Source organism: Salvelinus alpinus, chromosome 1 (genome assembly GCF_045679555.1).
Source record: "Salvelinus alpinus chromosome 1, SLU_Salpinus.1, whole genome shotgun sequence".
Taxonomy (NCBI): Eukaryota; Metazoa; Chordata; class Actinopteri; order Salmoniformes; family Salmonidae; genus Salvelinus; species Salvelinus alpinus.
This window is the reverse complement of record NC_092086.1, coordinates 118468952-118494088: the sequence shown is the minus strand read 5'-3', so window position 1 is coordinate 118494088 and position 25137 is coordinate 118468952. Positions and strand designations below refer to the sequence as shown.

Below are 25137 nucleotides of genomic sequence, written 5' to 3'. Positions count from 1 at the left end.
GAGAAGGGTGGTGAGGGGATGAGAAGGGTGGTGAGGGGATGAGAAGGGTGGTGAGGGGTTGAGAAGGGTGGTGAGAGGTTGAGAAGGGTGGTGAGGGGATGAGAAGGGTGGTGAGAGGTTTAGAAGGGTGGTGAGGGGTTGAGAAGGGTGGTGAAGGGTTGAGAAGGGTGGTGAGGGGTTGAGAAGGGTGGTGAGGGGTTGAGAAGGGTGGTGAGGGGTTGAGAAGGGTGGTGAGGGGTTGAGAAGGGTGGTGAGGGGTTGAGGAGGGTGGTGAGGGGTTGAGAAGGGTGGTGAGAGGTTGAGAAGGGTGGTGAGGGGTTGAGAAGGGTGGTGAGGGGTTGAGAAGGGTGGTGAGGGATTGAGAAGGGTGGTGAGGGATTGAGAAGGGTGGTGAGGGGTTGAGAAGGGTGGTGAGGGGTTGAGAAGGGTAGTGAGGGATTGAGAAGGGTGGTGAGGGATTGATATCATGCTAACAATAGAATTGATAAAATGTCCACCATCAACAGGTATTCCACTAGAATAGTAAGGCAGACATATCATATGGAACCAAAGTTCTGGTCAGTATTTCCCTGGGCACCCTTATTAGGGGAGGACATGTATGAAATGTATAAAAACACTTCTTGTTCATGATCAGGTGAGAGTTTTGTATCTGGAAGGTCCTTAGTGTATTTTAGCTGGACAGTGTCGTTTCTGCTGGATTGGTTTGGTGAGCAACCATTTTGTGTCCGTGCTGTCTTGAAGAAATGTTTGGCGTGTGGTCAGTTGTTTTGAATGGTATGTGTTGAGTTTGACCATCAGTGAGTTTATTCATGTGACAATATTCAAGATGTTCATTATTTAAAGCCACTGCAATAATGTACTTTTGTTTTCAGTTGGTTTGTTTTGGAGAGGCTTTGCTGGTTTGAGGTACAGGCAGTTAATTGGCAGCGACCTCCAATAAGGTGACTGGCTTTTAAACCTCTACAGGATCAGTGGGTCCCCCGCGGGACAGCTGAGCTAATGCAAGCTAATGTGATTAGCATAAGTTTGTAAGTAACAAGAAAATGTCCCATGACATAGAATGTCCCATGACACAGATGTCCCATGACATCTGATATTGGCAGAAAGCTTGTTAAACTTCTTTGATATGTAGGGGGCAGCATTTTCACTTTTGGATGAATTGCGTGCTCATAGTGAACTGCCTCCTACTCTGTCCCAGATGCTAATATATGCATATTATTATTATATTTGGATAGAAAACACTCTGAAGTTTCTAAAACTGTTTGAATGATGTCTGTGAGTATAACAGAACTCATATGGCAGGCAAAAACCTAAGACAAAATCCAACCAGGAAGTGGGAAATCTGAGTTTTGTATGTTTTCAACTCTTTGCTTATTCAAGATACAGTAGAAATGGGGTCATGTTGGACTTCCTAAGGCTTCCACTAGATGTCAACAGTCTTTAGAACCTTGTTTGAGGCTTCTACTGGGAAGTTGGGGCGAATGAGAGGGGATTGCCACGAGCTGACCATGCGACCATCTCATGTGAGAGAGTTAGCTTGCGTTCCATTGCATTTCTGAAGACAAAGGAATTATCCGGTTGGAACATTTTTGAAGATTTATGTTAAAAACATCCTAAAGATTGATTCTATACATCGTTTGACATGTTTCTACGGACTGTAACGGAACCTTTTGACTTTTCGTCTGCACCGAGTGATCGCGCGTCATGATTTTTGATTACTGGGCTAAACGCGCTAACAAAAAGGAGTTATTTGGACATAAACTTCATCGAACAAAACAAACATTTATTGTGGAACTGGGATTCCTGGGAGTGCATTCTGATGAAGATCATTAAAGGTAAGTGAATATTTATAATGCTACTCTGACATCTGACTACACAACAAGGCAGATTTCTCTTTGGGTTGTATTGGTCTCTGAGCGCCGTACTCAGATTATTGCATGGTGTGCTTTTTCCGTAAAGTTTTTTTTTTAATCTGACACAGCGGTTGCATTAAGGAGAAGTGGATCTAAAATTCCATGCATAACAGTTGTATCTTTTAGCAATGTTTATTATGAGTATTTCTGTAAATTGATGTGGCTCTCTGCAAAATCACCGGATGTTTTGGAACTACTGAACATAACGCGCCAATGTAAACTCAGATTTTTTGATATAAATATGAACTGGATATAAATAGAAACCAAGCCTTTTTGAAATCGGACACTGTGGCTGGATTTACAACAAGTGTATCTTTAAAATGGTGTAAAATACTTGTATGTTTGAGGAATTTTAATTATGGGATTTCTGTTGTTTTGAATTTGGCGCCCTGCACTTTCACTGGCTGTTGATGAGGTGAGACACTACTGTCCCACATACCCTAGAGAGGTTTTAAAGAATAACTTTTGAGTGACGCCTTGAGTGAGAGGTCTAATGCTTTAATATTTAATAATAGCTGCCCTCCGAATTCATATCTAAGGGGCAATTTTCATGCCATTATTAGTTACATTGTTTTAGGTTGCCACTAAGAACAGCAGGAACGTTTCCCATTATTAGTGCAATGCCCCTTAAAGTGTTGCCAGTGGGGCGGGGAGGGTCCACCCCCTCCCCCCTCCGCCCTTCCCCATGGGCTAGGTCTGTCTTCTCTGCGGCCCATCCCGTGCCCCCTGCCCTCGTGCCTTGAACCTGGAACGCTTTCAGTGGATACAGCTGGAGAACTGAAAGGCAATCCCATTGTGCGCCACTCGGGAGCCATGACCAATATGACCAATATATATTGTCCTGCTAATAACAGGGTTAATAATATATCTGTGAGAATATCCAAGGGGCTTTCATATCATTCTAAATTAATAATAATAATAATAATCTCTTTGTTAAAAAAAATAAAGTTTTGGAGATGATTTTGTCTTCAAATAACGTAAAATGAGCGAGAAAAAGGCCATTCTTGAACATGGGGTGAGACATTGCTACTAATTTGTAAAGAAAGACAGTTTGTTATTTAGAAAGATTTATTTCTGTTTATAGAAGGAGATAACTAAAAACTACAGTCATCTCATGGGTCTCCCAGTCAAGGCCGGTATTGAACCAGCATCTGTTACAACCCAACTTACACTGTAATGCAGTGTTGTTTTCTGTATTGTTAGTTTCCTTACAGAGCTGTTCGTTTTCCTCTTTGTTATTTTTTTGTTCTAGTGTTCTGAATTTAATTCCTCTCTGCCTCCTTCTTTCCACTCCTCTCCTCTTTTGACCTCACCCTCTCACCTTCCCCCCCTACTCACAAGGCAGGCAATACGCTTGACCTCATCTTTACTAGATGCTGTTCTTCCACTAATCTCATTGCAACTCCCCTCCAAGTCTCCGACCACTACCTTGTATCCTTTTCCCTCTCGCTCTCATCCAACACTTCCCACACTGCCCCCACTCGGATGGTATCGCGCCGTCCCAACCATCGCTCTCTCTCCCCCACTACTCGCTCCTCTTCCATCCATCATCTCTTCCCTCTGCTCAAACCTTCTCCAACCTATCTCCTGATTCTGCCTCCTCAACCCTCCTCTCCTCCCTTTCTGCATCCTTTGACTCTCTATGTCCCCTATCCTCCAGGCCGGCTCGGTCCTCCCCTCCTTCTCCGTGGCTCAACGACTCATTGCGAGCTCACAGAACCGGGCTCCGGGCAGCCGAGCGGAAATGGAGGAAAACTCGCCTCCCTGCGGACCTGGCATCCTTTCACTCCCTCCTCTCTACATTCTCCTCTTCTGTCTCTGCTGCTAAAGCCACTTTCTACCACTCTAAAGGACTGCCCGTTCCATGATCTCGCCATCACGGTTGACAACTCCATTGTGTCCTCCTCCCAGAGTGCTAAGAACCTTGGCGTGATCCTGGACAACACCCTGTCGTTCTCAACTAACATCAAGGCGGTGACCCGTTCCTGTAGGTTCATGCTCTACAACATTCGCAGAGTACGACCCTGCCTCACACAGGAAGCGGCGCAGGTCCTAATCCAGGCACTTGTCATCTCCCGTCTGGATTACTGCAACTCGCTGTTGGCTGGGCTCCCTGCCTGTGCCATTAAACCCCTACAACTCATCCAGAACGCCGCAGCCCGTCTGGTGTTCAACCTTCCCAAGTTCTCTCACGTCACCCCGCTCCTCCGCTCTCTCCACTGGCTTCCAGTTGAAGCTCGCATCCGCTACAAGACCATGGTGCTTGCCTACGGAGCTGTGAGGGGAACGGCACCTCCGTACCTTCAGGCTCTGATCAGGCCCTACACCCAAACAAGGGCACTGCGTTCATCCACCTCTGGCCTGCTCGCCTCCCTACCTCTGAGGAAGTACAGTTCCCGCTCAGCCCAGTCAAACTGTTCGCTGCTCTGGCACCCCAATGGTGGAACAAACTCCCTCACGACGCCAGGTCAGCGGAGTCAATCACCACCTTCCGGAGACACCTGCAACCCCACCTCTTTAAGGAATACCTAGGATAGGATAAAGTAATCCTTCTAACCCCCCCCCCCCTTAAAAGAGTTAGATGCACTATTGTAAAGTGGTTGTTCCTCTGGATATCATAAGGTGAATGCACCAATTTGTAAGTCGCTCTGGATAAGAGCGTCTGCTAAATGACTTAAATGTAAATGTAAATAAAATATCATGAACACGTCTCACGCTGCGCTTTGGTCCAGTCATTCACAGAAAGAGGATCCTTACAACTGAAGTCATACACAATGATCCGTTTCTATTTAGGTTTATGTCGCCCATTCATAGTCAGTTAGAGACACAGTAGGACCCAAAAGCATAATCAGTGCTGTAACTCCCCCTTGTGGTGGTCTGAAGCAATGACGTAGTGACGCAGGGTACCGTACTAAACCACAAATTACCTCTAAGTCCAGCAGCAGAATCGCAACATTTTTAGTGGAGCAACCACTGTACCTTCTCCCTTTTTCACTTGCCTCCTAGCGTTAACTTCTTTCAAGTATTTTCTGAACAGCTTCTCACTTCTTTTTTTCTCCAGTTGTCATTTCGACCACAGATCCTTTACACACTTATTTGTGGCGCCAAAAGAAAAAAAAAAAATGACAGTTGGAACTCCACAGCAGAAAAATGCATGTTTGTTGTTGCTAAGCTACCAGATACAGTGCTTTTAGCTAGCAGGTTTGACGAGCCTTCACGCAGAGGGAATACAAAACGTTATAGTGTCTGAAAGAATTATATGGATTTCATATTTGTCAAATGATTGAGCATGTGCTGAAATCTCAGAAATGCATCAGAAATCGTCCTTATTTTCAGAATATCATAAAGCAAATCAAGATGTGGATATGGACCACAGCCAAGAGAAACGTGTCTGGAATCAATATAGCTTCATATCTTGAATGTGCTGAGAAAACACAGATATCTGATGTATTCAGTCAGTATTTGTCAGCATGAAGAGAGAAAATAGGGTGTCACATATCTCAGGATATTGAATGAGTCCACATCCAGCCATAAGAAATGTCCATGTGTGATATTCTGAGTAATCCCTATTTCACATCTGTCTAAAAGACATCTGGATTCAGAAAGTCAGGATATGGTGCAAATCCACAAAACTCCAAATATACATTGGACATGGTCTGTATTCTGTAGAATATCACAAACATGTCATTTAAAGATATCCCCTGGTATGGATCGTTTTGATACAGTCTTCAGCAGACTCATCATGCTGTCTGTTCCTACCTGGTCCTAACTCTAACCTACCCAGTACCAGTATCTAACATATAGTGTCTGTTCCTACGTGGTCCTAACTCTAACCTACCCAGTACCAGTATCTAACATATAGTGTCTGTTCCTACGTGGTCCTAACTCTAACCTACCCAGTACCAGTATCTAACATATAGTGTCTGTTCCTACGTGGTCCTAACTCTAACCTACCCAGTACCAGTATCTAACATATAGTGTCTGTTCCTACGTGGTCCTAACTCTAACCTACCCAGTACCAGTATCTAACATATAGTGTCTGTTCCTACCTGGTCCTAACTCTAACCTACGCAGTACTAGAATCTAACGTATAGTGTCTGTTGTGAAGGTAGTCGAGGTTCTTACCCAATACGATGACGACAGTCTTCAGCAGGCTCATCATGGTGTCTCTGTTCCTGCGTGGTCCAGAGCTGTGTCTGCTCATCCTCATGGTCCTCTGTCTCACGTACATAAAGATGTGAGCGTACAGCACCACCATGACCAGGAAGGTGACCAGGTTGAATACGGCCCAGAAGACCAGGTAGGAGTTACAGTACAACGGCGCCATGCTAGAACACGTGCTGATGTCACAGATACAGTTCCACCCCACCGACGGGATGGCTCCCATGACGATAGACAAGGTCCAGATGACTACAATCACCACCACCACACGCCGGTTGGACATGCGCGTGTGCAGCTGCATGCGGAAAACGGTGATGTGGCGCTCGATGGCGATGGCGAGGAGGTTACACACGGACGCCGTGAGGGACGTGTCGATGAGACCCTGTCGGAGCAACCACGTAGAGACCGTGAGGCGCCGCGTGTTCGGGCCCGTGTTGAACATCAGGTAGAAGTACGCCAGGCCGGCAAAGAAGTCCGCGGCGGCCAGGTTGGCCATCAGGTAGTAAATAGGGAAGTGGAAGCGGCGGTTGACGTATATAGCCACCATGACCAGCAAGTTAGCCAGCATGATGAAGATACATACTGTGATACCCAGCACCATCACCAGCTTACTGACGGTATTCCACTCTGTAGCCAGGTACTTTCCACTGCGGTTGTAGAAGAAGGCAATGGACTCATTGTAGAAGCACTGTTCCTCCTCCATCTTGAAGGCTGGCTAGGGGGTCTGGAGGAGAGGAGACAGGGGTTAGAGGGAGTCACAGTAGGTTAGGGAGAGTCACAGTAGGTTAGGGAGAGTCACAGTAGGTTAGAGAGAGTCACAGTAGGTTAGAAAGAGTCACAGTAGGTTAGAGAGAGACAGTAGGTTAGAGAGAGTCACAGTAGGTTGTTAGGGGGTCTGGAGGAGAGGAGACAGGGGTTAGAGAGAGTCACAGTAGGTTGTTAGGGGGTCTGGAGGAGAGGAGACAGGGGTTAGAGGGAGTGACTCCCTCGGGCCACTACACTACTACCACATATTTACAATACAAAATCCATGTGTATGTGCCTGTGTGTGTGTGTCAGTCCCCGCTGTTCCGTAAGGTGTATTTTTATCTGTTTTTTTAAATCTGATTTTACTGCTGCATCAGTTACCTGATGTGGAAGAGTGTTCCATGTAGTACTGTGCACCTCCCATAGTCTGTTCTGGACTTGGGGTCTATGAAGAGACCTCTGGTGGCATGTCTTGTGGGGTATGCATGGGTGTCTGAGATGTGTGCTATTAGTTTAAACAGACAGCTCATCCATTCAGCTTGTCAACACTTCTTACAAAAACAAGTAGTGATGAAGTCAATCTCTCCTCCACTTTGAGCCATGAGAGAGTTAACATTTGATTTGATTTGATTTAGTTGTGGTATACAGAAGATAGCCCTATTTGGTAAAAGACCAAGTCCATATTATGGCAAGAACAGCTCAAACAAGCAAAGAAAATACAACGGGCCATCAATACTTTAAGACATAAAGGTCAGTCAATCCGGAAAATTTCAAGAACTCAGATTCTTCAAGTGCAGTCGCAAAAACCATCAAGCGCTGGGATGAAACTGGCTCTCATGAGGACCGGCACAGGAAAGGAAGACCCAGAGTTACCTCTGCTGCAGAGGACAAGTTCATTAGAGTTACCAGCCTCAGATTGCAGCCTAAATAAATGCTTCACAGAGTTCAACTAACAGAGACATCTCAACATCAACTGTTCAGAGGAGACAGCGTGAATCAGGCCTTCAGGGTCAAATTCCTGCAAAGAAAACACTACTAAAGGACACCAATAAGTAGAAGAGACTTGCTTGGGCCAAGAAACACGAGCAATGTACATTAGACAATTGGAAATCTGTCCTTTGGTCTGATGAGTCCAAATTTTAGATTTTTGGTTCTAACCGCCATATCTTTGTGAGACACAGAGTAGGTGAATGGATGATCTCTGCATGTGTGGTTCCCACCGTGAAGCATGGAGGAGGAGGTGTGATGATTTGGGGGTGCTTTGCTGGTGACACTGTCAGAGATTTATTTAGAATTCAAGGCACACTTGACCAGCATGGCTACCCAAGTATTCTACAGCAATACACCATCCCATCTGGTTTGCGCTTAGTGGGACTATCATTTGTTTTTCAACAGGACAATGACCCAACACACCTCCAGGCTGTGTAAGGGCTATTTGACAAAGGAGAGTGATGGTGCTGCATCAGATGACCTGGCCTCCACAATCACCCGCCCGCCTCAACCAGATTGAGATGGTTTGGGATGAGTTGGACCGCAGAGTGAAGAAAAAGCAGCAAACAAGAGCTCAGCATATGTGGGACCTCCTTCAAGACTGTCATAAAAAGCATTCCAGGTGAAACTGGTTGATATAATATAACATATATGTTGATTTGTTTAACACTTTTTTGGTTACTACATGATTCCATATGTGTTATTTCCTAGTTTTGATGTCTTAACTATTGTTCTACAATGTTGAAAATAGTAAAAAAAAAAATTTGAAACAGGAGATTGGGACCATGAGGTGTTTGATTAAACAGACATTTTGCACGTGTGTCACAATAATAAAACACTGCAAAGAGACTTCGGTGTTTTAGTACAACCCAGTCTTGTGTGACAGTCAGATATCTGACTGGGTTGTATTAACACGCAGCAGTCTTGAAAACATGACTTTAACATCTGGGCTGTTTATATGAGTTTCCCTGCTTCAAAAACCCAGCAGAGGAAACCAGCCTTCAGAGCACCCAAACAAACCAAACATACCAAACAAACACACACACTGACTGACACACACACACAGACTGACACATATACACACAGACTGACACATATACACACACTGACTGACCCATAAACACACACACACAATTGTACAAGTACATGACAAACATTGTACACACACTCAGACACACACACAGGCCCCACAACATAGTGTGTGTCCAGTGCTGTCCTGGGACTGACCCAGTTCAACGTGAGTCACAGCTCTGGAGTTGAATTGGAAGTTTCTCTTCTCTTCTTGCTAACACCCTGGCAGGAAGTAGAGGGCCGCTGGGCTGAGCTGTGTGTGTGTGTGTGTGTGTGTGTGTGTGTGTGTGTGTGTGTGTGTGTGTGTGTGTGTGTGTGTGTGTGTGTGTGTGTGTGTGTGTGTGTGTGTGTGTGTGTGTGTGTGCGCGTGCGTCAGTGCGTGCGTGCGTGCGTGCGTGCGTGCGTGCGTGCGTGCGTGCGTGCGGTTGGTTCTCATGCTAAAGATATGCCTACATTCCATTCCTTACAGTGTCTCTATAGCATGCAGTGTGACAGCAATAATTATACCAAGTCCTCGTTTATGGGATGGGGTGGGGGATGTCTAAATAGAACAACTGTGGAAATGGCTCTCTATCCCCTAAGGAGTGCACTATAAAGGGAATATGTGTACGTGTAGCAACTATATAATGGGACTTGGCGTAACCTACTGTTGACGGTCTTGAAAACATGACATCTGTTCTGCTTTCATGAAAACAACGCCTTACGCAACCTCTGTGAGTCTAAACAGCAACCTCTGGGTCTAAACAGCAACCTCTGGGTCTAAACAGCAACCTCTGGGTCTAAACAGCAACCTCTGAGATTCTAAACAGCAACCTCGGGGTCTAAACAGCAACCTCTGGGTCTAAACAGCAACCTCTGTGGGTCTAAACAGCAACCTCTGGGTCTAAACAGCAACCTCGGGGTCTAAACAGCAACCTCTGTGGGTCTAAACAGCAACCTCTGTGGGTCTAAACAGCAACCTCTGTGGGTCAAACAGCAACCTCTGTGGGTCTAAACAGCAACCTCTGTGGGTCTAAACAGCAACCTCTGTGGGTCAAACAGCAACCTCTGTGGGTCAAACAGCAACCTCTGTGGGTCAAACAGCAACCTCTGTGGGTCAAACAGCAACCTCTGTGGGACAAACAGCAACCTCTGTGGGTTTAAACAGCAACCTCTGTGGGTCAAACAGCAACCTCTGGGTCTAAACAGCAACCTCTGGGTCTAAACAGCAACCTCTGTGGGTCTAAACAGCAACCTCTGTGGGTCTAAACAGCAACCTCTGTGGGTCTAAACAGCAACCTCTGAGTCTAAACAGCAACCTCTGTGGGTCTAAACAGCAACCTCTGTGGGTCAAACAGCAACCTCTGGGTCTAAACAGCAACCTCTCTGAGTCTAAACAGCAACCTCTGTGGGTCAAACAGCAACCTCTGTGAGTCTAAACAGCAACCTCTGGGTCTAAACATCAACCTCTGGGTCTAAACAGCAACCTCTGTGGGTCTAAACAGCAACCTCTGTGGGTCATACAGCAACCTCTGGGTCTAAACAGCAACCTCTGGGTCTAAACAGCAACCTCTGTGGGTCAAACAGCAACCTCTGTGGGTCAAACAGCAACCTCTGTGGGTCTAAACAGCAACCTCTGGGTCTAAACATCAACCTCTATGGGTCAAACAGCAACCTCTGTGGGTCTAAACAGCAACCTCTGGGTCTAAACAGCAACCTCTGGGTCTAAACAGCAACCTCTGGGTCTAAACATCAACCTCTGTGGGTCAAACAGCAACCTCTGTGGGTCAAACAGCAACCTCTGTGGGTCTAAACAGCAACCTCTGGGTCTAAACATCAACCTCTATGGGTCAAACAGCAACCTCTGTGGGTCTAAACAGCAACCTCTGGGTCTAAACATCAACCTCTGTGGGTCAAACAGCAACCTCTGTGGGTCAAACAGCAACCTCTGTGGGTCTAAACAGCAACCTCTGGGTCTAAACATCAACCTCTGTGGGTCTAAACATCAACCTCTGTGGGTCTAAACAGCAACCTCTGTGGGTCTAAACAGCAACCTCTGGGTCTAAACATCAACCTCTATGGGTCAAACAGCAACCTCTGTGGGTCTAAACAGCAACCTCGGGGTCTAAACAGCAACCTCTGTGGGTCTAAACAGCAACCTCTGTGGGTCATACAGCAACCTCTGGGTCTAAACAGCAACCTCTGTGGGTCTAAACAGCAACCTCTGTGGGTCAAACAGCAACCTCTGGGTCTAAACAGCAACCTATGGGTCTAAACAGCAACCTCTGTGGGTCTAAACAGCAACCTCTGTGGGTCAAACAGCAACCTCTGTGGGTCTAAACAGCAACCTCTGGGTCTAAACAGCAACCTCTGTGGGTCAAACAGCAACCTCTGTGGGTCAAACAGCAACCTCTGTGGGTCTAAACAGCAACCTCTGGGTCTAAACAGCAACCTCTGAGAGTCTAAACAGCAACCTCTGTGGGTCTAAACAGCAACCTCTGGGTCTAAACAGCAACCTCTGTGGGTCTAAACAGCAACCTCTGTGAGTCTAAACAGCAACCTCTGGGTCTAAACAGCAACCTCTGTGAGTCTAAACAGCAACCTCTGTGGGTCAAACAGCAACCTCTGGGCCTAAACAGCAACCTCTGGGTCTAAACAGCAACCTCTGTGGGTCTAAACAGCAACCTCTGTGAGTCTAAACAGCAACCTCTGGGTCTAAACAGCAACCTCTGTGGGTCTAAACAGCAACCTCTGTGAGTCTAAACAGCAACCTCTGGGTCTAAACAGCAACCTCTGGGTTTAAACAGCAACCTCTGGGTCTAAACAGCAACCTCTGTGGGTCAAACAGCAACCTCTGTGGGTCAAACAGCAACCTCCCTACTCAATATATAACTTTAGACCAGGGCACAAACAAATTAATTCAAATTGTATTAGTCACATGCGCTGAATACAGCAGGTTTAGTAGACCTTACAGAGAAATGCTGAATACAACAGGTGTAGACCTTACAGAGAAATGCTGAATACAACAGGTGTAGACCTTACAGTGAAATGCTGAATACAACAGGTGTAGACCTTACAGTGAAATGCTTACTTACGAGCCCTTAACCAACAATGCAGTTCCCAAAAAAATACGGATGAGAATATGAAATTAAAGTAACAATAATTACAGAGCAGTGGTAAAATAACAGTACGAGACTATATACATGGGGGTACGGGTACAGAGTCAATGTGGAGGCTATATACAGGGGGTACCGGTACAGAGTCAATGTGGAGGCTATATACAGGGGGTACCGGTACAGAGTCAATGTGGAGGCTATATACAGGGGGTACCGGTACAGAGTCAATGTGGAGGCTATATACAGGGGGTACTGGTACAGAGTCAATGTGGAGGCTATATACAGGGTGTACCGGTACAGAGTCAATGTGGAGGCTATATACAGGGGGTACGGGTACAGAGTCAATGTGGAGGCTATATACAGGGGGTACCGGTACAGAGTCAATGTGGAGGCTATATACAGGGTATTACGGTACAGAGTCAATGTGGAGGCTATATACAGGGTATTACGGTACAGAGTCAATGTGGAGGCTATATACAGGGTGTTACGGTACAGAGTCAATGTGGAGGCTATATACAGGGGGTACCGGTACAGAGTCAGTGTGGTGGCTATATACAGGGGGTACAGGTACAGAGTCAATGTGGAGGCTATATACAGGGGGGTACCGGTACAGAGTCAATGTGGAGGCTATATACAGGGTATTACGGTACAGAGTCAATGTGGAGACTATATACAGGGTGTACTGGTACAGAGTCAATGTGGAGGCTATATACAGGGTGTAACGGTACAGAGTCAATGTGGAGGCTATATACAGGGGGTACCGGTACAGAGTCAATGTGGAGGCTACATACATGGGGGTACCGGTACAGAATCTATGTGGAGGCTATATACAGGGTATTACGGTACAGAGTCAATGTGGAGACTATATACAGGGGGTACCGGTACAGAGTCAATGTGGAGGCTATATACAGGGTATTACGGTACAGAGTCAATGTGGAGACTATATACAGGGTGTACTGGTACAGAGTCAATGTGGAGGCTATATACAGGGTGTAACGGTACAGAGTCAATGTGGAGGCTATATACAGGGGGTACCGGTACAGAGTCAATGTGGAGGCTACATACATGGGGGTACCGGTACAGAATCTATGTGGAGGCTATATACAGGGTATTACGGTACAGAGTCAATGTGGAGACTATATACAGGGGGTACCGGTACAGAGTCAGTGTGGTGGCTATATACAGGGGGTACAGGTACAGAGTCAATGTGGAGGCTATATACAGGGGGGTACCGGTACAGAGTCAATGTGGAGGCTATATACAGGGTATTACGGTACAGAGTCAATGTGGAGGCTATATACAGGGTGTAACGGTACAGAGACAATGTGGAGGCTATATACAGGGGGTACCGGTACAGAGTCAATGTGGAGGCTATATACAGGGGGGTACCGGTACAGAGTCAATGTGGAGGCTATATACAGGGTATTACGGTACAGAGTCAATGTGGAGGCTATATACAGGGTGTAACGGTACAGAGACAATGTGGAGGCTATATACAGGGGGTACCGGTACAGAGTCAATGTGGAGTCTATATACATGGGGGTACGGGTACAGAGTCAATGTGGAGGCTATATACAGGGGGTACCAGTACAGAGTCAATGTGCGGGGGCACCGGTGAGTTGAGGTAATATGTACATGTGGGTAGAGTTATTAAAGTGACTATGCATAGATGACAACAACAGTGAGTAGCAACGGTGTAAAAGAGGGGCAGGGGGGGGGGAATAAAAATAGTCTGTGTAGCCATTTGATTAGGTGTTCATGGGGGGGTAGAAGCTGTTTAGAAGCCTCTTGGACCTAGACTTGGTGCCCCGGTACCGCTTGCCGTGCGGTAGCAGAGAGAACAGTCTGACTAGGGTGGCTGGAGTCTTTGACAATTTTAGGGCCTTCCTCTGACACCGCCTGGTATAGAGATCCTGGATGGCAGGGATTTTTTTTTTTACCTTTGTTTAACTAGGCAAGTCACTTAAGAACAAATTCTTATTTTCAATGACGGCCTAGGAACAGTGGGTTAACTCCTTGTTCAGGGGCAGAACGACAGATTTTTACCTTCTCAGCTCGGGGATTCAATCTTGCAACCTTTCGGTTACTACTATGTGCTAACCACTAGGCTACCAGCTTGGCCCCAGTGATGTACCGGTCCGTTCGCACTACCCTCTGTAGTGCCTTGTAGTCAGGAGGCCTAGCAGGTGCCATACCAGGCAGTGATGCAACCAGTCAAGATGCTCTCGATGGTGCAGCTGTAGAACCTTTTGAGGATCTGAGGACCTATGCCAAATCTTTTCAGTCTCCTGAGGGGGAATAGGTTTTGTTGTGCCCTCTTCACGACTGTCTTGATGTGCTTGGACCATGTTAGTTTGTTGGTGATGTGGACACCAAGGAAATTGAAGCTCTCAACCGGCTCCACTGCAGCCCTGTCAATGAGAATGGGGGTGCGCTTGGTCCTCTTTTTCATGTAGTCCACAATCATCTCCTTAGTCTTGATCACATGGCTCCCTACTCAATATATAGTGCATAACTTTAGACTATGTCACAGGGAATAGGTTGTTGCCGGGAACAGCACCTCCATCCACCCAGCAGGAAGACAGACTAAAGTTACAATAAAATTAATTGAGCAGGATAGCAGTTTTCAATATAAAGATAACTCAACTAAACACTTCATCTGAATATCATTATTTTATTGATCCTTTGATGTCCTAAATGAGCTGTTTGAGGCAGCTTGCCTGTGGAGCTAGTCCATGCAGGAGCTATGTAAGAGCTAATGGTTAGCATGTCTGTCCTCAGTCTGATAGGAGCTAGTCAATGGAGGAGCTAATGGTTAGCATGTCTGTCTTCAGTCTGATAGGAGCTAGTCAATGGAGGAGCTAATGGTTAGCATGTCTGTCTTCAGTCTGTTAGGAGCTAGTCAATGGAGGAGCTAATGGTTAGCGTGTCTGTCTTCAGTCTGTTAGGGGCTAGTCAATGGAGGAGCTAATGGTTAGCATGTCTGTCTTCAGTCTGTTAGGGGCTAGTCAATGGAGGAGCTAATGGTTAGCATGTCTGTCTTCAGTCTGTTAGGAGCTAGTCAATGGAGGAGCTAATGGTTAGCATGTCTGTCTTCAGTCTGTTAGGAGCTAGTCAATGGAAAACTAATGGTTAGCATGTCTGTCTTCAGTCTGTTAGGAGCTAGTCAATGGAGGAGCTAATGGTTAGCATGTCTGTCTTCAGTCTGTTAGGAGCTAGTCCATGGAGGAGCTACTGGTTAGCATGTCTGTCTTCAGTCTGTTAGGGGCTAGTCAATGGAGGAGCTAATGGTTAGCATGTCTGTCTTCAGTCTGTTAGGGGCTAGTCCATGGAGGAGCTACTGGTTAGCATGTCTGTCTTCAGTCTGTTAGGGGCTAGTCCATGGAGGAGCTACTGGTTAGCATGTCTGTCTTCAGTCTGTTAGGAGCTAGTCCATGGAGGAGCTACTGGTTAGCATGTCTGTCTTCAGTCTGTTAGGGGCTAGTCCATGGAGGAGCTACTGGTTAGCATGTCTGTCTTCAGTCTGTTAGGGGCTAGTCAATTGAGGAGCTAATGGTTAGCATGTCTGTCTTCAGTCTGTTAGGAGCTAGTCAATGGAGGAGCTAATGGTTAGCATGTCTGTCTTGTCATAGATAGGGCATCAGTGTTGTATTGATGTTTGTTTATTCAACCATGGTATAGTGTTTTTATTTTCATTATTCATTAGTGACAAAATGTCTAGTTAATTTAAACTGGATATTTTAATGTGTTAACATCAAGTAGTTCAGAGAGCGTACGCTATCTGCAATTTGATAAATATAATAAATTAAAGCATTCAACTTGTAACAGTATAGTACCTGCATCTACTCTGCTTCACTTATATATGAGTGCAGTACAGCTTGACACTCATCATTACCGAGATGGATTGGGGGTAAGGCCCTGCGATAGACAAGCGTCCTGTCCAAGGGGTGTATTGTACATCAAGCTGCCTCACGCTAGAGAAACATGAGATAGACTCCTGCTCTATGTGACATTCTGGCTCAGACAAGGCTAACTGTTACAGAAACATGAGATAGACTCCTGCTCTATGTGACGTTCTGGCTCAGACAAGGTTAACTGCTACAGAAACAGGAGAGAGACTTCTGCTCTACAGGGATGTGACGTTCTGGCTCAGACAAGGTTAACTGCTACAGAAACAGAAGAGAGACTCCTGCTCTATGGGCCGTTCTGGCTCAGACAAGGTTAACTGCTACAGAAACAGGAGAGAGACTCCTGCTCTACAGGTATGTGACGTTCTGGCTCAGACAAGGCTAACTGCTACAGAAACAGGAGAGAGACTCCTGCTCTACAGGTATGTGACGTTCTGGCTCAGACAAGGTTAACTGCTACAGAAACAGGAGAGAGACTCCTGCTCTACAGGGATGTGACGTTCTGGCTCAGACAAGGCTAACTGCTACAGAAACAGGAGAGACTCCTGCTCTACAGGTATGTGATGTTCTTGCTCAGACAAGGTTAACTGCTAGTACAGCCATGATGTTTCTGCAAATTGACATTACTCACAAAAAAAACTGCAGCCTTTACAGTTTAGAATTAAAATTAGTATTAGAAAAACTTTATTGTCCACATTATTGGAAATTTGTCATTGGCCAATTCCACAGAAATTGAATTGCGCTGAGGCTAACTCTAAATGTTTGCCAAACAAAAACCATTGATTTCAAAGTATAACAAACCGTACAACTCTATGAAAAATGTGGAGGATAGCAGTTTGATCAGAATCAATGAATAGCCGCTCAGAGGAAACACAGTCTATTGATTTATAGCTCAGTGTAATTGTATTTTAATTTCTGAAGTTTCATCAGGAAAAGGGAAAACACTTGAAACAAGCGTAATGTCTGCCATTCTGTTCGAACAAAAGTTTCCTACCAAGCCCTTCGCACTGATGTTCCTAGGCCGAAAGTTTGTCGACCACCAAGCTAGCATTATCATCTACAAACCAGACACAATATCATGTCAACAAATTTCATATCTAGCTATAGCTAGCTAACGTTAGCTAGTGGAAATAAACGCATTGAGCATCTTGTGGGGTTTATGGAGAGTAGCTACATGATGCTATCATTAGATTCCTTTGAGTACAAAAAAGTAATATTACAGAAGATGTTAGCTAGCTAAGTAGCCGTGTTAGCTAGCTTGAGCATTGAACATACTAAAGGTATTAGCTAACAAAGCTAGCAGGCTAAAAACCCAACCCAACACTTGCCTACCAGTCCATGACAACTGTGTCATTCTCCATATTTCAAAATTTATTCCATTGTTTATTGGTCAGTCTTTTTCGTGCTTATTTTTCTCTTTTGGGATCGAGTTGATTCAGATCCAAAGAATGATGCTTGTTTCTGTTTATCTGCAAATAAGTTAGCTTGTTGGCTTCGTATGCTCTGTTTGTTTCTGGCGGCTGTAACTTTAGCTTGCAAGTGACTTTCACTTCCTCTCCAGATCCGGCGCAATGGCAGCAGGGTAATTAGAGTAGGAGGGATTTAATGCGAAGACACACCTAGCCCAGAAGGTCAGCCCAAAGGTGGCTTAGGGTGGGTGGCATAGGGTCGCCCACGACCTCCAGATTTCTGCTTTAAATATAAAGCAGGTTTTTCGTGAGGGAATTTCAAGGCAATGTTTTATACACTTATAAGGTGAATGCACCAACTTGTAAGTCGCTCTGGATAAGAGCGTCTGCTAAATGACTTAAATGTATGTAAAAATGTAGAAGGCAGAAAAATGTCTTCAAAACTAAATATATTTCGAATAGTTTTTAAGACTGTTTCTGTTATATGTTTTCTGAGACCCCTTTTCCATCCATTTGACCAGAAATCAAAGCCTTTGCTTATTCCACATTTTTCGGATGGGAGATAGTTGAAAAAGTTACATATGCCTTACTTGTTGGTGCTCATGGGTCCTTTACCATGTTGGAGCTCATGTGTCCTTTTACAGGGAAATTCCCTTTGGCAAGCTCTGTTCCAGTATACAAGAACAGAAACAGGCGTCTTCTTCTGATATTTTAAGTCCCTAAACTAGTCAGGCTGTGTGTCTGTGATCGCTGCACCAGTCAGGCTGTGTCTGTGATCACTGCACCAGTCAGGCTGTGTGTCTGTGATCTCTGCACCAGTCAGAATGTGTGTCTGTGATCTCCACACCAGTCAGGCTGTGTCTGTGATCCCTGCACCAGTCAGGATGTGTCTGTGATCCCTGCACCAGTCAGGCTTTGTATCTGTGATCTCTGCACCAGTCAGGCTGTGTCTGTGATCTCTGCACCAGTCAGGCTGTGTCTGTGATCTCCGCACCAGTCAGGATGTGTGTCTGTGATCTCTGCACCAGTCAGGATGTGTGTCTGTGATCTCTGCACCAGTCAGGCAGTGTGTCTGTGATCCCTGCACCAGTCAGGCTGTGTCTGTCATCCCTGCACCAGTCAGGATGTGTCTGTGATCCCTGCACCAGGCAGGCTGTGTGTCTGTGATCTCTGCACCAGTCAGGCTGTGTGTCTGTGATCTCTGCACCAGTCAGGCTGTGTCTGTGATCCCTGCACCAGTCAGGCTGTGTGTCTGTGATCTCTGCACCAGTCAGGCTGTGTGTCTGTGAACGCTGCACCAGCCAGGCTGTGTCTGTGATCTCTGCACCAGTCAGGCTGTGTCTGTGATCTCCGCACCAGTCAGGATGTGTGTCTGTGATCTCTGCACCAGTCAGGCTGTGTGTCTGTGATCTCTGCACCAGTCTGGCTGTGTGTCTGTGATCTCCGCACCAGTCAGGATGTGTGTCTGTGATCTCTGCACCAGTCAGGCTGTGTGTCTGTGATCTCCGCACCAGTCAGGATGTGTGTCTGTGATCTCTGCACCAGTCAGGCTGTGTGTCTGTGATCCCTGCACCAGTCAGGCTGTGTGTCTGTGATCTCTGCACCAGTCAGGCAGTGTGTCTGTGATCTCTGCACCAGTCAGGCTGTGTGTTTGTGTACTTGCCTGTCCTGTGTGTGTGTGTGTGTGTGTGCGTGTGCGTGTGCGTGTGCGTGTGCGTGTGCGCGTGTGCGTCTGTGCGTCTGTGTGTCTGTGTGTGTGTGTGTGTGTCTGTGTTTTGTCTGTGAGCTTTCAGCACCAGCTTAGATTGATTTCTGCCTCTCTGTTGGTCCTGCCAACTCCAGGCCAGCCAGCAATACAGCACAATAGGTGTATTGTTCAGACCGCATCGCCTCACTAAGCTAGGAAACAGGAGCTACGTCTCAAACGGCACCATATTCCCTAAATAGTGCTCCACTTTTGACCAGGGCTAGGGGAATAGGGAATAGGGTTCCATCGGAATCTGGTCTAAAGTAGTGCACTATATAGGGAATAGGGTTCCATAGGGCTCTGGTCTAAAGTAGTGCACTATATAGGGAATAGGGTGCTGTTTGGGTTTCACATTGAAGACATTTTTCAAATTCACTCTCTCTAGGTAATGCTATGGAAGATAAGATTCTAAACACCATGATAGGTTATTAGTATTGTTATTAATATAGTTATTAGTATAAACTATATGCTAGGTTATTAGTATAGTTATTAGTATAAACTATATGCTAGGTTATTAATATAGTTATTAGTATAAACTATATGCTAGGTTATTAATATAGTTATTAGTATAAACTATATGCTAGGTTATTAATATAGTTATTGGTATAAACTATATGCTAGGTTATTAATATAGTTATTGGTATAAACTATATGCTAGGTTATTAATATAGTTATTGCTATAAACTATATGCTAGGTTATTAATATAGTTATTGGTATAAACTATATGCTAGGTTATTAATATAGTTATTAGTATAAACTATATGCTAGGTTATTAATATAGTTATTGGTATAAACTATATGCTAGGTTATTAATATAGTTATTGGTATAAACTATATGCTAGGTTATTAATATAGTTATTGCTATAAACTATATGCTAGGTTATTAATATAGTTATTGGTATAAACTATATGCTAGGTTATTAATATAGTTATTAGTATAAACTATATGCTAGGTTATTAATATAGTTATTGGTATAGTTATTAGTTATTGGTATAGTATTGGTATAGTTATTAGTATAAACTATATGCTAGGTTATTAGTATAGGTATTAGTATAGTTATTGGTTATTGGTATAGTTATTGGTTATTAGTATAGTTATTAGCTATCACTATAGTCATCAGCTATTAGCGTAGTTATTAGTATAGTTATTAGTTATTAGTATATTTATTCGTTATTGGTATATTTATTAGTATAGTTATTAGTTATTGGTATATTTATTGGTATAGTTATTAGTTATTGGTATAGTTATTAGTTATTAGTATAGTTATTAGTTATTAGTATAGTTATTAGTTATTGGTATAGTTATTAGTTATTGGTATAGTTATTAGTTATTAGTATAGTTATTAGTTATTGGTATAGTTATTAGTTATTGGTATAGTTATTAGTTATTAGTATAGTTATTAGTTATTAGTATAGTTATTAGTTATTAGTATAGGTATTAGTTATTGGTATAGTTATTGGTATAGTTATTAGTTATTAGTATATTTATTAGTTATTAGTATAGTTATTAGTTATTGGTATAGTTATTAGTTATTGGTATAGTTATTAGTTATTGGTATAGTTATTAGTTATTAGTATAGTTATTCGTTATTAGTATAGTTATTAGTTATTAGTATAGTTATTAGTTATTAGTATAGTTATTAGTTATTTGTATAGTTATTAGTTATTCGTATAGTATTCGTATAGTTATTAGTATAAACTATAGTATGCATAGTTTATTAGTAGAAGATCATTCGATTCACATGAGCATTTTAAACTTCACAAGTATATGAGGCTCTGATGAACAATATGTGTGGGCCTGGTCAACAGTACACACTACATAGGGAATATGATGTACACTACATAGGGAATAGGATGTACACTACATAGGGAATAGGATGAATGCTATATAGGGAATAGGATGTACACTACATAGGGAAGAGGATGACTGCTATATAGGGAATAGGATGTACACTATACAGGGAATAGGATGTACACTATATAGGGAATAGGATGTACACTACATAGGGAAGAGGATGACTGCTATATAGGGAATAGGATGTACACTATACAGGGAATAGGATGTACACTATATAGGGAATAGGATGTACACTACATAGGGAAGAGGATGACTGCTATATAGGGAATAGGATGTACACTATACAGGGAATAGGATGTACACTATATAGGGAATAGGATGAACGCTATATAGGGAATATGATGTACACTATATAGGGAATATGATGTACACTATACAGGGAATAGGATGTACACTATATAGGGAATAGGATGAACGCTATATAGGGAATAGGATGTACACTATATAGGGAATATGATGTACACTATACAGGGAATAGGATGTACACTATACAGGGAATAGGATGTACACTATACAGGGAATAGGATGTACACTATACAGGGAATAGGATGTACACTATACAGGGAATATGGTGTACACTCTATAGGCAATAGAATGTGCACTGTATAGGAAAAGTACACTATATAGGGAATAGGCGATGTGCCACTCTGATCCAGAGTAGGATGTTCACTATATAGATCATCTGTGTTTGTACCCCATGGTAGACAATAGTATAATGCATTGGTATTCAGGCACATAGTTTAGTACAATATAGTACGAAAACAAGACATACACTTCCTCTTTGAGACTAGGATGTTCACTAGCTGTAGAGAATAGGATGTACCCTTTATCTCGGAATGGAGACATACAGCGACACAGACAACACACACACACACACACACACACACACACACACGCACACACACACACACAAACAGCACACACACTACACACGGACACAGCACACACACTACACACAGACACAGCACACACACTACACAGGCACACAGCACACACACTACACACACACACAGCACACACACTACAGAGGGTGAAGAATATGCACTATGTTCAGGTTAGGTTATACACCATATAGGGAACATGACTGTGTGAGCTAGAGTAGAATAGAATAGGATGTAGGACTAGAGTAGGGCAGGATAGGATGTAGAGTAGAGTAGGGAATAGGATGTACACTATATAGAGAATAGGATGTACACTATATAGAGAATAGGATGTACACTATATAGGGAATAGGATGTACACTATATAGAGAATAGGATAGGATACACTAGTATAGGGTAGAGTAGGATGTACACTATAGTAGAGTAGGATAGGATAGGATACACTAGTATAGGGAATAGAGTATGATACACTATAGTAGAGCAGGATAGAGTATAGTAGGGCAGCGTAGTATAGGATAGAATAGGATAGTACACTAGGGTAGGATAGAGTAGAGTAGGATGTACACTATAGCGGAGTAGAATAGGATAGAGTAGGGCACTATATAGTAGAATAGGGTAGTGTACACTAGTATAGGGAATAGGATGTACACTATAGTAGAGAATAGGATGTACACTATATAGGGAATAGGATGTACACTATATAGGTAGAATAGGATGTACACTATATAGTAGAATAGGATAGGATACACTATATAGCAGGATAGGATGTACACTAGTATAGGGAATAGGATAGGTACACTATATAGTAGAATAGGATGTACACTAGAGTAGGGAATAGAGTAGATATATAGAGTAGGATAGGGTAGGACTAGAGTAGGATAGAGTAGATGTAGGGCAGGATAGAGTAGAGTAGGGTAGTGTAGTGTAGGATAGAGTAGGATAGAGTAGAGTAGGGTAGGATAGAGTAGGATAGAGTAGAGTAGGGTGGAGTACGAGCGGAGTAGAATAGGATAGAGTACACTAGGGTATAGTAGAATAGGATGTACACTAGTATAGAGTAGAATAGGATAGTAGCACGGTATGATAGAGAATAGGATAGAGTACACTAGGATAGGGTAGGATGAATAGGATAGGGTAGCACTATAGTAGGATAGAGTAGAGTAGGGTACACTAGAGCGGAGTAGAATAGGATGTACACTATATAGAGAATAGGATGTACACTATAGTAGAGTAGAATAGGATAGGGTAGGGTAGAGTAGGGAATAGGATATACAGTAGAGTAGGGTAGAGTAGGATAGAGTATGATAGGGTAGGATAGAGTAGGATAGAGTAGAGTAGGTGTAGAGTAGAGCAGAGTAGAATAGGATAGTAGTAGCGTAGGGTAGGATAGAGTAGGATAGTGTAGGATAGAGTAGAGTAGAGTAGGATAGGATAGAGTAGGATAGAGTCGAGTAGGGTAGAGTAGAGCAGAGTAGAATAGGATAGAGTAGGGTAGGGCAGGATAGAGTAGGATAGAGTAGAGTAGGATAGGGTAGGATAGAGTAGGATAGGGTAGGATAGAGTAGGATAGAGTAGAGTAGGGTGGAGTACGAGCGGAGTAGAATAGGATAGTACACTATATAGAGAATAGGATGTACACTATATAGAGAATAGGATAGGTACACTATAGTAGGGAATAGGATAGAGTACACTAGGGTATAGTAGAATAGGATATGGTAGCACTATAGTAGGGAATAGGATGTACACTAGAGTAGGGTAGAATAGAGCAGTGTACACTATGATAGGGATATGGGATGTTGAGCAGCTATGATAGGGAATAGGATAGTACACTAGTATAGGGTAGGATAGAGTATGATACACTAGTATAGAGTAGGATAGGATACACTAGTATAGAGTAGATTAGGATAGTACACTATATAGAGAATAGGATAGTACACTATATAGGGAATAGGATGTACACTATATAGAGAATAGGATGTACACTATATAGGGAATAGGATGTACACTATATAGAGAATAGGATGTACACTAGTATAGAGAATAGAGCATAGTACACTAGTATAGGAAAGGATAGTGTAGGATAGAGTACACTAGTATAGAAGAATAGGATGTACACTATATAGAGAATAGGATGTACACTATATAGGGAATAGGATGTACACTATATAGGGAATAGGATGTACACTATATAGGGAATAGGATGTACACTATATAGGGAATAGGATGTACACTATATAGAGAATGCCATTTGGGACATAAACCATGAGATGTACCACTCTGATCCAGAGTGAGTTCCTATTAGATCATCTGTTTTTGTCCCCATGGTGACAATGTATAATGCTTGGTATTCAGGCACATGTTTAGTCAATATAGTACAAAAACAAGACATCACTTCCTCTTTGAGACTGTGTCATAGCTGTAGAGAAGGATGACCCTTTATCTCGGATGGAGACATACAGCGACACACACACACACACACGCGCACACACACACACACACACACGCACACACACACACACACACACACACACACACACACACACACACACACACACACACACACACACACACACACACACACACACACACACACAGACACACACACACACACACACACAGAGGGTGAAGAAATGCATATGTTCAGGTTATTATAACCATATAAACATGACTGTGTGAGCAGAGTAGAATAGAATAGGGTAGGATAGAGTAGGATAGAGTAGAGTAGAGTAGGGTAGTGTAGAGTAGAATAGGATAGGGTAGGATAGAGTAGAATAGAATAGAATAGGATAGGATAGGGTAGAGTAGAGTAGAGTAGAGTAGAGTAGAGTAGAGTAGGATAGAGTAGGGCAGAGTAGAGTAGAGTAGAATAGGGTAGGATAGAGTAGAGTAGAATAGAATAGGATAGGATAGGGTAGGATAGAGTAGGATAGAGTAGAGTAGAGTAGAGTAGGGTAGGATAGAGTAGGATGGAGTAGAGTAGAGTAGAGTAGAGTAGAATAGAGTAGAATAGGGCAGGATAGAGTAGAGTAGGGTAGAGTAGAGTAGAGCAGAGTAGAATAGGATAGAGTAGGGCTGGATAGAGTAGGGTAGTGTAGAGTAGAGTAGAGTAGGATAGGGTAGGATAGAGTAGGATGGGAAGTAGGGTAGAGTAGAGGTAGGATACGATAGGGGTAGGGATAGAGTAGGGTAACTACATCCTGTTGGTAACACCCTCTATTAACTACATCCTGTTGGTAACACCCTCTATTAACTACATCCTGTTGGTAACACCCTCTATAAACTACATCCTGTTGGTAACACCCTCTATAAACTACATCCTGTTGGTAACACCCTCTATTAACTACATCCTGTTGGTA

At 43.6% G+C, this 25137-nt stretch overlaps 1 protein-coding gene across 1 annotated transcript in view; it reads right to left on the bottom strand.

The window, feature by feature from the left end:
• LOC139539699 (lysophosphatidic acid receptor 1) overlaps positions 1-25137 on the bottom strand; it is a 118954-nt gene that overhangs the window by 69539 nt on the left and 24278 nt on the right. Inside the window, exon 2 of the mRNA XM_071342886.1 lies at positions 6039-6798. Within this exon, the coding sequence (XP_071198987.1) occupies positions 6039-6777 (739 nt within the window). The 5' untranslated portion in view covers positions 6778-6798. The remainder of the gene's footprint in view (positions 1-6038; positions 6799-25137) is intronic.